Source organism: Miscanthus floridulus, chromosome 19 (assembly GCF_019320115.1).
Source record: "Miscanthus floridulus cultivar M001 chromosome 19, ASM1932011v1, whole genome shotgun sequence".
NCBI classification, from domain to species: domain Eukaryota; kingdom Viridiplantae; phylum Streptophyta; class Magnoliopsida; order Poales; family Poaceae; genus Miscanthus; species Miscanthus floridulus.
The window spans coordinates 105,194,540-105,209,291 of NC_089598.1; the positions used below are offsets into that span (position 1 = coordinate 105,194,540).

Here is a 14,752-nt window from a genome sequence, read left to right on the forward strand (position 1 = left end):
AGCAATGTCTAGCCTTTCTAAAGTTCAAGAAATTTTCTAAATTTTAATTGGATTTCTATTTCTAGTTGCATTTTCAAGCTATTGAAATTTGTACTTAACCCAATTATTTCTCTACACCAAGTATTTCACTGTCAACTATAATCCTTAGACTTCCAACTTTATTTAGGTCTCTCATGCATGTTCTCTAGTGCTTTCGTTCAATAAAAATTTGTGAACATCCTAACTTGATAACTTCAAGTCGTGAACAACCTTTCGTTTTAAGTTTTTACGATTCATTTAAATTACACTACTTCACTTGTTCATATTATCACATGCAATAACATTTAAACATGGTGCTTATGACATGTTTTAGTAAGTGATTTATGGCGTAACAACGAGGGTAGTACACTTCCCCTCCGCTGCCGCCTCCTAGGATTCGAACCCCTAGCCGTCCATTGGTTCATAGGTTTTATCGACCTATGTTCTCTCGCGCCCCTTTTGTTCTTATTCATTGTTTGTTTTGTGTGGTGGTCTACTTTTGGTTTGATCTGAATGTGGTTTTGCCATCTCAAATTTGTAACTCATGTTCAGGTTGTAGGTTCAATTGTAGTTTGGTTTCAATTTGTTTTCTAGGGTTTGTCTGTGGGGGGAGGGTAAGCGGGGGATCCGAGCTCCCATGTTCGTCTCACCTCCCTAGAGCGACATGCATAGACTTGTGGTGGACCCTTTTCTTTAAGTGTACCATTTCTCAATTTGGTTGTGGTAGTATGAGCAGTGCCTATGTAATCTTGTATTGCCTGACACTTGTCATTTGCTACTGCAATGGATCAATTGATGGGTAGTGCACCTTGCTTTAGTTGATCCTTTGATATTAGTGATGATTATATACCCTTCAAAGCCAAATAAAATACTCTTGTTTCTTTGAAAAAGGTGAAAAGAACAGAAGGAGTGCATCTTGGTTAAGTTGATTGTTTGATATTATTATGATTATTACTGATGATTATACACCCTTCAATGCTTAAGGGCCTATTCGGTGCACCCTTCCTAAAGTTTAGTCACAATACTTTAGTCAGTTTTACTACAAAATTGATATGGCTGAGTGGGCATCCCTATGCGGCGCAATGCTTGCTAATTGCTAGCAATGGTGCATGTCATCATTACATACTCTGATTACTTTCTGCGGTGATGAAACCCTTCATATTTGTCTGTTCAAATTATGATTTGTCAACCTTAAAATCTTATGAGCTGCTTTTTGCTATTTTGTACTTCTTCACCTTGTCACCACCACTTCACATCATTTCAATGATGAGAGCAACTACTACTATTTTTTTCTTGCTGCTTTTGTGTCTATGGTCTCGTATGTAAATTTGATATGACAATTAGTTATGTCGAAACACAAAATGGGTTGCTGATTTTTTGGGCCTGCTTTTGTATCTATGATTCCCCATTGTGCACATATATTTTTATTGACAAGGTATTTTTTTTGTTTGTTTCTTTCAGTGCACCGCTTGCAAGTGCTTCTCAACGCTGCCCACACTAGCAGCATCCTCCACTTCATCATGCTCTTCACCTGAAGCCAGGCACTACAACCTTCATTCGAAACGCGCCAAGCGTTCTACTAAGGCACGTCTGCATTTCTTTCGCCCTAACGCTCTTGTTTGTCACGCTAAGAGTTATTGTTTTTTGTGTCTATACTACGTTCATCATACCCTACATTTTAAACATGGCAACAGATATCCACGGATCGTGCTAACTGGGATGACACCACCATGAGGACCTTTCTAGAACTAGTGATAGAATAGAAAAAACTATTTCACTAGAACCAGCGAGGCCTCACAACTGTGGGCTGGGCAAATGTGTATCCAGCATTTGCAAAGGCAACGGGCTTGCCGTATGACAAGAAATAGTTGCAGAACAAGTTCAACGAAACAAAGCGGTCATATTTTCTTTCGCGTGACCTGCAAACCCACACTGGCCTAGGTCGAGACCCGACTATAGGAGGCATCACAGTTGACCCCTCATTCTTTGAGGGTGGCAACAGGGTACTAACTTCCACCTAATTCCTTTCTACCCCCTCGCTAACCAATGCTAGGGATGTTCCCATTCTATTTATTCTAACCCTTGTATCCATGGCACACGTGCAGGAAAATAGCCAATCTGCTGTGAAACGTACCGAAATGCCCAAGTGCCTTGACCTACTGATAACTCTGTGGGGACACACTCCCCACGATAGGGGTTTGTTGTTGTCTTCTGGTGGCCATTATCGTGAGACGACACCTAGTAATGCCAGCCATGGTAGTCCACACGAGATATCAGCGGACCTCATAGGTGTCTAGAGTGTTGGTCCATTCTCCAAGAGATCCACTAGGGATTTCTCTGTCAACAGCCCATGCAATAAAAAGAGTGCTTCCATTGATGAGTGCCTTAACAACCTGACTGACATCATTAAAGACCATTAGCTCCAGAAGGCCCGTACGAGCAAGCAGGAAGATGAGATGGACAAAGTGGTGAAGATTATGAAAGAAGATGGTTTGGAAGAGTCTGATGCTGTTATGCTTAGGCTTTAATTATTTTCACAAACACACTGCACCACAGGAACTTCCCCAGCATGGAAACAAAACAAGGCTGCATCAACTTTGTGCAGATGTGCTGGGAGGATAGGAGGACCAGATCTAAGTAGATGTTATCCGAACAAGCCCTCCTACTGTGGCAGTCAATGTTGTTTCACTTCCTACTATGTTGATGTTGAGTTGTATTGTGTCGCTGAGAACATTTGTTGAAGTTCCATCATTGTAATGCGGCCTGTGACTTGAACATTGTGTGTTGGTTTTTTCCAAGTACCCAAATAAATTGTTTCTGTGTTGTAAATTGCTTTGTCCAACAGACATTTCATTTTTTCATGTTTAGGACGAGGTAGCTGTTGCAGCCATCACAGAGTCCCAAGTTATGAATCCTTCTCTACATTTGTTTACACATATGCAGCACATGTTCCTCGCTTCCTAACTTGCACTTAATTGGTCATGTAGGTTCATCTACAATTACAAATCATCGCTGCCTCAGTGTATGGTGCTACAGGCAACAATGTTTCCATGCTGCTAATTAAGAGCATTGTACTAGGACTTGGTCTCGGGTTCACTAACTAATCAGGTAACTTATATAGACAATTCAAGTATTTTTGTTTCATTGAGCTGGACTGAGTGATTAAAAACAAAGTTACTGATTATTGAAGAACCTACAAGTGTTCAACATATGAAGTGATAATGTATCAGAGTGGACATATAATATAGCTGGAAAGTAAAAATTGTGATGTAACATGAGCTTTCTAGTTTCAAGTTGCAATAATATTCACTGCTTCATTTTAGGACTAAATCTTGGTTTTGCAGATGAGCAGCACTGAGGTTTTTGCTAACAGCGACAGCTCAAGCGACGGACCACCTATTTTGAACTTGGCGGCTACTGCTGTCTTGCTTGCAAAGTACAAAGCAGCAGTAGCCAATGAGGCTCCTGTGGTGAACCCGGACCTCCCCTTCTGGAAGATGACCGGGCGACAGTGGATGGAAGTCAATCTATGAAACGAATGGAATTGCTTGGACAATTTGCGTATGTCTCCTGATAACTTGCTGCATTTGCATAACATTTTACTTGGGTTTGACCTAAAGGGTACACGACAGACATGATCCCTAGAATGTTTAGGTATTTATGTGTGGACTTGTGCGCAAAACCAGGCAACTAGAAGGAGCAGGGATAGATTCAAACGGTCTTTGGATACAGTTAGTAGAAAGATGAGTCATGTCGCCGAGGTTATGTGTAGGTGGGCACACTATGTTCTTGTTCTAGCTGATTGCAGTTATGATAGAGTGAAATGGCAACTTGGCACATATGCACCATTCTTTGATGGATACATCGAGGCTTTGGATGGCACACACGTCAAAGTTAAGGTAAATAAGGAGGCCAAAATTGACCATATAAATAGAAAAGGAGATGTAACTATGAATATTTGTGCCATTGTGGACATGGATGGGCGCTTCACATATGTCGGTGTGGGGATGGCGGGTTCGGTGCATGCCATGTTGGTTCTCAAAGAATGTTGAGAGGAACCAAACTTCCCGCATCCACCAACTGGTGAGTGACAACTGCCAAGCAATTAAGTGACCTACATTGTTTTAGTTGCTTGTGCAAAACATAAAACCTAATTGTGCAATTGGTTCATGTGTTGTAGGCTGCTACTATCTGGTGGATGCTGGTTACGCACTAGAGTCTAGATACATGGGTCCTTTCATAAAATACAAGGTACTATCTAGATGATTTTAGGGGTGTACCTATAGAGATTATATCTTGACAAGAGAAATTTAACTTGACTCATTCTAGGCTACACAATGTTATCGAATGGACATTTGGGGTTCTTAAAGGCCGGTGGTAGATTCTTGATGGGGTACCGTACTGCCATAGGACCAAGCAAAAGATGATTATAATGTCTTGCTTTGCACTCCACAATTATTTGTTCATTAGGGAGCATGGATTTGGATCCCCAGCCTACCCACCGTCTCCCTGGGTTTAGCTCAATGCTAGTAACAGTATGACATCAATGAGGAAGTTCATATCTTTGGGGCTATGGGGACAATGATTGTGCAGAGGTGATGTACCTTTGGATGGAAAGTAGGTGATTTCAAGTTAGATGGGCTTTGGTTTGCATCAGTTATGTCTGATACTTGGTGGTGCATGCAGGCGCTGGTTTATGTTCAGCTGCAGGTTGCATGTGGTGTTGTCGAGCCGAAGAGTTGTCTATGCATTTTGCTTTGTGGCTTCGTGAAGGCTATAGGTTTGTAAATGTTGCTTGTATGCATAATTGTATAACCTTGGCATGGTCCAATATGTAGGTAGTGCTATGTTGTATGAAGTCATTGGCTAGAATGTTGAATTGGACTATAATTTGTACAAGTGCCTAATGATGCCATTTCAATGATGTATGGACGGGAAACTATTCGTAGAGTTGGGACTTTACTCTAATTGTATGTGAGTGGTGTTGTAATGAATTGTTTTATTGAGCTGTTGGCATGTGACATGAACAAGGAACTGATGTAAGGGTTGGCCATGGCTGGTTTTTGGTGCCTGATGTTTGATTTGAATTCGAATGATGTAAGGGTTGTCCATGCATGATGGCTGGTGTTGCAATTGGCATCATTTTTTTGAATTGAATGGTTGCCTAGCTGATCCGATTGGTTTGGCTGAATTTATCCATTGTAGTAGAATCAGCCGATGGCACCCAGCCGATTTGTATCAGCCGAACAGAGCCGATATGACACCCAACTCTCCTAGGGATATTTAACTTTTTACCATTATAACGGATGCCATCTCTTCAGATAGCACTCTTAAAATTGCTCCTACATATTTATCATCGAGAGAGAAGAATTCATAACTTTAAGCCATTTTTACATACGTGGCAGGACACGTAGGGAAGCCAGTGTGTCTGTGGGATGCGAAATGACTTTGTTACCCCTCATCTATTTCTTCTTCATCCGTCTCATCCTCATCGCTTGGTAAAGATGCATCCTGGCCTCTGCGTCTCTCAGCTCCGCCTCCTCCTCCCTCCCAGACATGAGCAGCTGCAGATGAAGCCAGCGAGCATGAGGTCTGTGCACCACCCCAGCTAGCACCGCTGCTCCGATGGCAAACGCAGGCACAAGATCCGCCGCGCGTGGGCTCTGCCATGGGCACGGGCTCTACCACGCGTGCGTCCCCATCCCCGGCGTGCCTCCCCCATGGTTGTCGCGCGAGGTCCAGCTCCTCCCCTTTCGGTCGCTGTTCCCCCATCCCAGCGGCACGCGTGAGGTTCAGCTCCTCCCCTTCTGGACGCGCGAGCTCCTAGGTCCGGCGAGGTGACACCATGTTTGTCGTCGGTAGGGGAAGCTGGCTTGCCGGTACCGGCAGCGACCGCACTCGAAGAGACGCAGCGCAACTTGTCTGTGGCTGGGGATGCGCGTCCTCCACCGGTGAGGAAGCAGAGGAGCACGAGCACAAGGAGGCACGAGGCCACCATGTTCGTCACCGACGCCGAGGAGGCCGTGTTGCAGCGCGTGCTCTAGGTGCCATGTTCGTCGTCGGCGTCGGGCGCGGCCGTGGACCTACAGGCCATGGCCCCGGCTGCGTCGCCCCCAACTTCCCCTATGTCCTATCAGCCGCTGCCATGAACTCCATCGTCGGCCATGGCTGGAGCTCGAGCAAGGAAGGGATAGAGATAGAAGAAATAGATGAGGTATAAAAATGTCATTTCGCGTGGCTAGTTTACTGTCAGATCGAGTTGACGTGCCACGTTAGTGAAAATGATAAGAACGTATCAAATGCTCTCTCTCGATGGTAAATATGTAAAAGTAATTCTAAGAGTGGAATATGAAGAGGCGACCTCCGTTCTAACGGTGAAAAGTTAAATATCCCGCTCTCCCCGGGGCCACCTTCCCTCTCACCCGCACAACCATAGAAGCTCCCGTGCGCTAAGAAAGAGGTAGCGGCGTCCTAGCGGAGGAGGCAGATCGGCGTGGGCAATTTAATTTATTGCCACTCTTACGGTTGCCACTCCTCCAGTTGCCAGCGTTAAAAATGCTCCTACATATTTGCCACTGCATGCAATTCACCTCCTACGAATTTGCTATTTTCACCGACATGTCGTGCCAGATGGACTCGCCAGCGTGGAAGGCAGCCTGGGAACCCTATTTGGGCATGGCAAATGACCATACTGCCCCTCCTCCACCTCATGTTCTTTTTTGGGCCAGGAAAAGGACCGATCTCGGACCGAGAAGCCATCGACTCTACTCCAACTCATGCAGCGCCCTCTCCCTAAACCTCATGGTGGCGGCGGTAGACAAGCAGGAGGTGCCGACGACCTCCCCGTTGGCATAGCCAGGCTGGCCTCGGGCCGGGTCACCACCCCCACTCCGACTCCCGCCTCCATCCTCCTCTCCCCCATTTTTCTTCTGGCCGCGGCGGCAGTCAAGGCAGTGGCAGCGGTCAAGTCAGCGGCAGTGGCCAGGAAGGGGGCGCGGTGGCCACTTCCCCAGCCATAGCCGACGTACTGTCCCCATTCTTCAACGCACGATGAGCAGTAGGTACGAATCGTACTCCCCTGAACACCATTTCGCCCAAATCTGCTGAACCTAGGGTTTCAATCTTATTTTTGTTACATCCAATGTAGTCACACTACAGTTATTGTTGATTCATATGCATTAAGATGAAGGGGACTGGCTGCCCTCCTTAGTAAGTTTGAGCTTGCATGTGCTGTAGATTTTGGGATCCAGCAGTCCTTTCTTCTACATTTTTTAATGTGCTTATGGTTCTGTCCAGGATTGATCCTAGAAATGCTTTTAGAATCCATGTTTGTGTTGATAAATACACAACCACTGGTGATTATGATGACAGTGTGGAAATGGTTCAGCAAGAGCATGATGTGTGGTTTGATCTTAGCACCTAGTGCTCCCTGTTTAAGTTTGTGGAAGAAATGAGGACAAACATCATTTGGGGTAGGGATCAACAGTTACTTGTTTGGGGTGTGGACAAAGACAGTGGGACAGAGTGGAAGGTTACTACTGATGAGCAGTTCATGGAGATGATAGAGGCCAGATGGGATGAGAAGGAAATGGATGTGAACTGTGAGGTGCTTGACAGGGACAAGGAATAATCCAGACAGCCTAGATGGGATGCAGGAAAGGCAAATGTGCCAAATGAGCATAGTGTTCATTCCACATCTGGTGTAATAGCAGAGCAAGCTAATGCTCAGGCTAATGTTGAATGCACTAATGATGCTTGTAGCAGTCCAGACCATACTAACTTAGATGATCGTGGAATTGATTGGTCAGCTTACACTATATTACAAGAGGAAGAATTAGATGGGGATGACACTATCTTAGTAGATGAGGACAAAATATATGAAGCCATGGGCTTCAAAGCTGTAGATGATCTTGTAGATGGTGGTGATGGTCCAGCCGAGATACCTATGCCAGTCATTCCTTCTGAGTTGCAAGCAGAGATGGATGCAGCAGCTATGCTTGTTGATGATAATGCTAAGTTTGAGCCTTTGTATTTCTATGACAGAGATAATCCTAATATGTCTGTAGGCCAAATCTATCCATCAATGCCAGAATTTAGAATGGCAGTGAAACAACATTCTATAGTTAAAGAGTTTGAGTTGGGCACTGAAAAATCAGACAAAAAGAGGTTTAGGGGTTTCTGTAGATCTGGAGGATGCCAATGGATTATTAGAGCAAAAACTCAGATTGATGGCAGTGTCAGGGTATAATATGAACTTGCCATTGTTTTTTGAATAACTTGCCATTGTTTTTTGAATAACTTGCCATTGTTTTTTAATAAACATCTCTATCATTATTTTATATGTGAATTTTATATGTGACATTTGTCATTGTTCTTTTGTAGATACAAATAAACAAGAATACTCATACTTGTGCTTCTAGATCAAGAGTACTCAACAGGATGGCATCCCAGGCCTGGATTGCTGAGAGAGCAGTTCCTTTGCTTAGAGATGATCCCTCAATGGGGGCAAAGGCAGTCAGGAAGGAACTTGAGAAGCAATACAAGGTCAAGATCAACTACCAGACTTGCTGGTATGGTAGGCAGAGGGCTGTAGATAAGCTTTTTGGTAAGTGGGATGATTCTTTTGATTGGTTATATAGATTCAAAGCAGAGGTAGAGCTCAGGCCACTTGGAAGTGTGGTTGAGATAGACACTGTTCAAGTAGGAGATAAGGTTCACTTTAGTAGGTTTTTCTGTGCATTCAAAGCTCAGATTGATGGTTTTTAGAGGGCTACAGGCCATACATTAGCATAGATTCTACTCATCTTAATGGCCAGTGGAATGGTCAGTTGCCTTCAGCCAATGGTATAGATGGTCATAATTGGATGTTTCCAATAGCCTTTGGATTCTTTCAGTCTGAGACCAAGGAAAATTGGATTTGGTTCATGGAGCAGTTGGCTAAGGCACTTGGGCTAGTAGAGCATTTGGCTATCTACACAGATGCCTGTAAGGGCCTAGAGGCTGCAGTTAAGCAAGTATTCCCCAGGGTAGAGCAGAGGGAATGCTTTAGGCATTTGATGGAGAACATGAAGAAGAGGTTCTGTGGTTCCACCTATGCTAGTCAGTACATGTGGCCAGCAGCTAGAGCATACTCAGAGGAGAAGTTTGATAGGCTAATGGCAAAGGCTACTGTAGGAAGGTCAGACATTTGGCCTTGGTTAAATGAGCATCACAAACTAAAGTGGGCCAGAAGCAAGTTCTCAGAAGAAATTAAATGTGACTACATAAACAACAACCTGGCAGAGTCCTATAATTCTTGGATCAAAGAGTTCAAAGACTTGCCATTAGACTCACTAGCTGATGCAATCAGGATCAAGACTCTGGAACTTTGGGAAAGGAGAAGGAAGATTTCGGTAGCCATGTCAGGGGACATTCTACCAGCTATAATTCATCAGTTAAATGCTGCCAGCAAGGGACTTGGCCATCTAAAAGTGCTCAAAGGAAATCCTAGAGAAGCTGAAGTTGCTGTATGGTACCAGGGTGAGGAAATTAGAAGGCATGTGGTTTACCTTGAAGAGCAGAAGTGCACATGTAGGGAGTGGCAAGTTAGTGGCAAGCCTTGCTCACATGCTCTTGCAGTGATTACTGTTGAGAGGCAGCCAGACATGAGCAAATATGTGCATGAGGCATACAGTGTGAAGAAGTTGCAATCAGCTTATGCAGGAGTCATACCACACTTAACTGACAAGCAACAATGACCTAAAGTAGACAAGGGTTTCAAGGTTTTTCCACCTGTGGTGAAGGACCCTAAACCACTAGACAGGACCAAGAAGAATAGAACCCTAAGCTGTTTGGAGAGGTCAGGCAAACCAACAAGACAAGTGACATGTAAGGGCTGTGGTAAACTTGGCCATAGAGCAACTAGCTGGAGGTGTAGCCTCACAGGGACCAAGAAAAGGTATATTACATTTTCACTTCCTTTGTTTCTTGTCACACTTAATTACTAACTTTCACAAATATTTGTGTACAAGAAGAGGACCAAGAAGACAGCAACAAAGCCTGGAAGGAAGAAGCAAAAAACTATTGAAGATTTAGCAGAAGTGGGAGAGGAAACATCAAGAGCCAAGAGGACAGCAGCCAGGAATGAAGTAGTAGTGGGAGAGGAAACACCAAGAGCCAAGAGGGTAGCAGCAAGGAAGACAAAGGCGGTGGTAGAAGCAGCAAGAGCAGCAAGAGAGGCAATAGCACAGCCGCCATATTTGGCTCTTGTCCCAGTAGCAGCATCAATGGAGGCAGCCCCACCATGCCAGAGGTTTGTTGCCACCATTGACTTGACAAAAAACCATAAATACAAATCTAACTATTTGTTCAATGTAGGAGGTTGGACTTGGAGGAAGCAGTGGGATTGGAGATAGTACCAACAGCTGCTCCAAAGAAAATGACACCAAGGAAGAAACAACTAGCATCCAAGGTGAAGAAATCCACACCAACAAAGGCTTCTGTGTTGAATATTTTTCATGCGTGTTCTTTTCTGGATAGACCTGTTATGTATGGACATGTATATCTAATAGCTATCATGTGCCACTACTTTAACAAAACTATTTAGTCATGGATCAAGGACCTATTTTGTATGGTCATGTACCACTAATGGTTGTCATGTGCCACTGCTGTAAGAACTAATGTCAATGACCATGGACCTTTTATGTATGGATCTATGCATGTTGTTGGATCAATTATGTATGTTGTTATGGTAATTTGTGACAGTTTAAGCTTGTATTTTCAGCATATATGCACCATGTTCCAGCATGTATTTTTTACCATGTTCCATATACATATTCCATCAGTAGTACACAGGAGAAGTGGGGGTGAGAGAAGCTACGAGAGTGCTGTGGGGTGCCTCTGACCCAACCGGGACCAGCTTGGGAACAAAAGAAAAGGGTGAGGGCCATCATTTGCCAGGCCCAAATAGGCCTTCTAGGCTGCCTTCCATGTTGACGAGTTCATCTGGTATGACACGTTGGCGAAAATGATAAATCCGTAGGAAGCGAATTGCATGTAGCAAATATGCAGGAGCACTTTTAACTGGAGGAGTGGCAATAAATTAAATTGCCCGATCGGCGACCCGGAGGCGGAGCGGCGTCCGAGTGGAGGAGACGGCGGAGGCAGAGCGGCTTCCCAGCTGCGGAGGCAGAGCGGCGTCCCGGAGGCGGAGCGGCTTCCCAGCTGCGGAGGCGAAGCGGCAACGACGACACGTCGGCTAGCCTGCGTCACGAACAGGCGGTGCTCCTCTGCTGGACGCTGGAGCTGGTTCTCATCGGAGTCAGGTGCCCTGCCCCAGTGAGCTCCTCTCTCCTGCCTGTCTTTTGACAGTCCGGATCTGCCAACCTGTACTCATTAGCTGTGCCAGAGATTGATATTGGAAAATGAGATCGGGATGAGGAATTTGCTGATTTGGGATTTGTAAGAGGCGGAAATGAGATTGGGATTGCGTTTATCGTTGATTTTTAAGGGAGAATTGTTTATTAGTTGTTCTAAGCTACGACCCTACCGCTTCTCGTAGTTTAGGTGTTGAAAAAATGTCTATTTTAGGGCAGCTTTGGTGTTCATTTATTTGATCACTGGGGAATATTTTAGGATCCATTGCACTCTTCATTCATATATGCATCTTCTTTTTTCCCTTCTAGAATCTTAGTTTCCAGATTGTACTGTGATTTCAAATTGTGAGATCCATTATACTGAGGTCCCTAACACTCTACTTCTTACATTTCCAAATCAAAGAACAGCTCATTAGCTGCCGTGCTTGGTACACTGAGACGTGCAAGTGCAAATATGAAGTACCCACATACAATTACTTGGAGAAAAAAAATCGGTTGTAGAGATTTGTGCAATTATATTTGGTTTTTGTTGATGATCCGTGTTCAGAATTATGCACATGGCAATAGTCATTGAAGGGATAGTCAATGACAGTCATTCACTCACTCGTGTTTGATTTGGTTCAATGTTCAGACATTCACATTATTTCATCTTTGGAGAATTTTGCAACTACTACTGCGGCTGTGCACTTATTTCTTTTTGCTGTTTCATGCATGCATTGGTGACATAATATCAGTAATGTATATACTTTGATTTTGCTCTTATGATCATATTTCCCAGCTGCCTACTTGGGACCTTAATAAAGTGAAAAAAATAAGAAATAAGTTTATTGTTGCTTTGATTTTTTTTAGGCAGCTGAGTTCCTTTGTATCTACGAATAATGTCTGGTTCGTTTTGTTCTGTTTTGTTATTGTGCTACAGGGAGGACACTAGCTACAACCACTGTGGCCCACTGACGGCCTCAGCGTTGTGATTCTGGCCTCTGGTGGCGATCCTCCTTGTGGCCGGTATTACAGCGACGTCTTCTGTCTCAACGGTACGTGTCCCTTCAAACATGCCCTTCCTACCTGGGTAGGAGTGATAGATGAACGCTTCATGGTTCTTCTGATTTCTGTAATGCTTCACTGGCCTGATTAGATCTCACTAATTAATTTGTGCTTTTGTTTGCTTATATGTAATCAAAATCATAAGGGGTTTGGTGATAGCTGGTAGCCATGCGTAGGTGGTTCTAGGGACGCTAGCAGATGCTCCTTTCCATTCATTGACATATCCTGTTTTTGCATATATTTCCTTCCTTCTTTCCCCTCTTTTAATGCCTTCCAGTCATCAGTAGGACGGATTGTTGCTGCCACCCATCTTCCCATTCTGTCTCTCTTCTCTTGCTGTTTCTCAAGCGCCGGTGCTTATGAATTGAATAGCAGCACAAAGATTGTTAGTACCAACGATTGTTGCATGCCGGCATCGGATAGAGTGGGTGTGAGCAAGGACAAAGACAATGTGCTGCATAATGTTTAGTAGATTACCAACTATTGGCTGCAGGCCATGTTAGGTAAAAAATATCAAATTTTCACCAAATAATTGATGGACACAGTAGCATATATCTTCAGAGACTCTTACCTGTCCCAAAATGTTAAGAAAGCCCACAATATGCATGCCTAACTGTGCCTCTTGATGTCTAGTGGTTGAGGTATGTCTGTCAACTTGGATCAAGGCAAACTGGTGATTCTTATACTTGGTTGTTCTGTGTGGATCATGGGTTTGGAACTCACAATGGAATCGATTCCGTGTTCAGAAGTGAAAAGCGGCTCACTGAATTTTTGGGGTGGTCCAGTGGAGCTTTCAGCTGGCAGTAGGTACCCAGAGCTCTTTTTTTTTGGAGATCAGCAGCCAAAGCTAGCAGCTGCACACTTGTAGCGACTCACTGTTTTTTTTCAGTTATCTAGCAGAGCTTTTAGCAAATGCACATTTTATCATGGGGTTCTCATTTATCAGATATATATTAGTGAGCATATATTATCTCTCCATGCATCATAAGATATGATCATATAAGTTATCAGTCTGACTTTATTTTTGAATATAAAACCATAGAAGATACGTGTTGCAGCACACAACTGTGAAGATGTGCAGCCTATTTGGTCCACTTGGACATATTATAAACAGATCCTGTTCCTGAAGAATAAAATGGCCATAAATTGATCCAGAAATCTGTAACAAAAAGCCCCTGAAAATCTATAGGACCTTGGTTTGCCGTCCAGCTTTGAAAAATTGCAACTTGAATGAAACAATGTGTAGGGAAGTTGAGTTACTTCCTAGCTTTGGAAATTAAGAGGCTTTCCTATTGAAACTATCTCTTCATATAGGTGGGCTCTTATAAGTAATTTGAACTTTGATGCAAACACCATTGCTAAAATACAGAGGGAATTTGCTATTTTTCTACTATACAGTGGCTGTGAAGATAGCTCCCCCAAAGTTTGATTTCAGTTGGAGATTGAGCTTCATGGACATTCCAAGAGGAGCAGAATTTCTTCATGCACTGCAGCAAGTAAGAATAGTAAGAGGCATATATTTTGGATGTGATGCTCCTTTACTATTTGCAATCTAATTAGCACACAATACTTTTTCTTTAAGGGGTATATTTATGAGCCAAATTGGTTCAAGTATAACTTTGTTATCGCAGCAACGCACTGGCACATATACCTATTTAGTATGGACTTGTTAAGCACTTCAACATAGTAACACTTTTGTAGAAGTGGAATACTGACAGTTCATGGATTGCTTTTAATCTCATTTCAGTGCAACAATCAGTGACTGTCTGAAGTCCAATTCATGGGTGTTGAGCACCCTAATAACGCATGGCCAGCCAAAGGGAAAGCAAACACGACTCCAGAAAGGCACGTGCTATGGATGCATGAACCCTGCAGAAACCTCGTGCCATTTTGCAACCTATGTGCGAGTACCATGACGTTTCTTGTGTTGCATTCGATGATCTGGATTCTGGACTGAGTGATTCTGGACTGAGTGGCTGTGATGATGGTGGATGACTCAGGTGGTAGGGACGCACAGGCATGGGATTATTGGCCTGAGCAAATCAGGATATGTAGAGTATAGATAAAGCAAATGTTTGAGAGAAGGCATATGTGTTACTGAGCTCGGAATATCACACATGCATCGGCTTATAACCTGTACACATTGATGTTGCAAGGTGGGAATAAATCGCTCTTCTCGCACATGCGTATTTTCACATGGCTGTCATGTAAAAGTGATGATCGGCTACAAAAGGCTTGATTCAAAGTCAAACAACAACAACAAAGCCTTTCGGTCCCAAGATCGAAGTCAACATTAATTTTTTCTATAGTACAACATGTATGCAAATTTAAATTAT

The 14,752-nt window shown here is 43.7% G+C and overlaps 1 protein-coding gene and 1 long non-coding RNA gene across 2 annotated transcripts; both read left to right on the forward strand.

The window, feature by feature from the left end:
- Positions 1-7,903: 7,903 nt before the first annotated feature.
- On the forward strand, positions 7,904-9,755 carry LOC136526541 (uncharacterized). The gene is made up of 3 exons (XM_066519175.1): positions 7,904-8,260; positions 8,401-8,730; positions 8,913-9,755. Exons 1-3 carry the CDS (start codon positions 7,904-7,906, stop codon positions 9,753-9,755), a joined length of 1,530 nt encoding a protein of 509 aa, XP_066375272.1.
- A 1,255-nt stretch (positions 9,756-11,010) lies between these two features.
- Positions 11,011-14,667, forward strand: LOC136528716 (uncharacterized). The gene is made up of 4 exons (XR_010777131.1): positions 11,011-11,334; positions 12,292-12,406; positions 13,815-13,912; positions 14,164-14,667. It is a non-coding gene; the product is annotated as an uncharacterized lncRNA (long non-coding RNA).
- Positions 14,668-14,752: the final 85 nt, after the last annotated feature.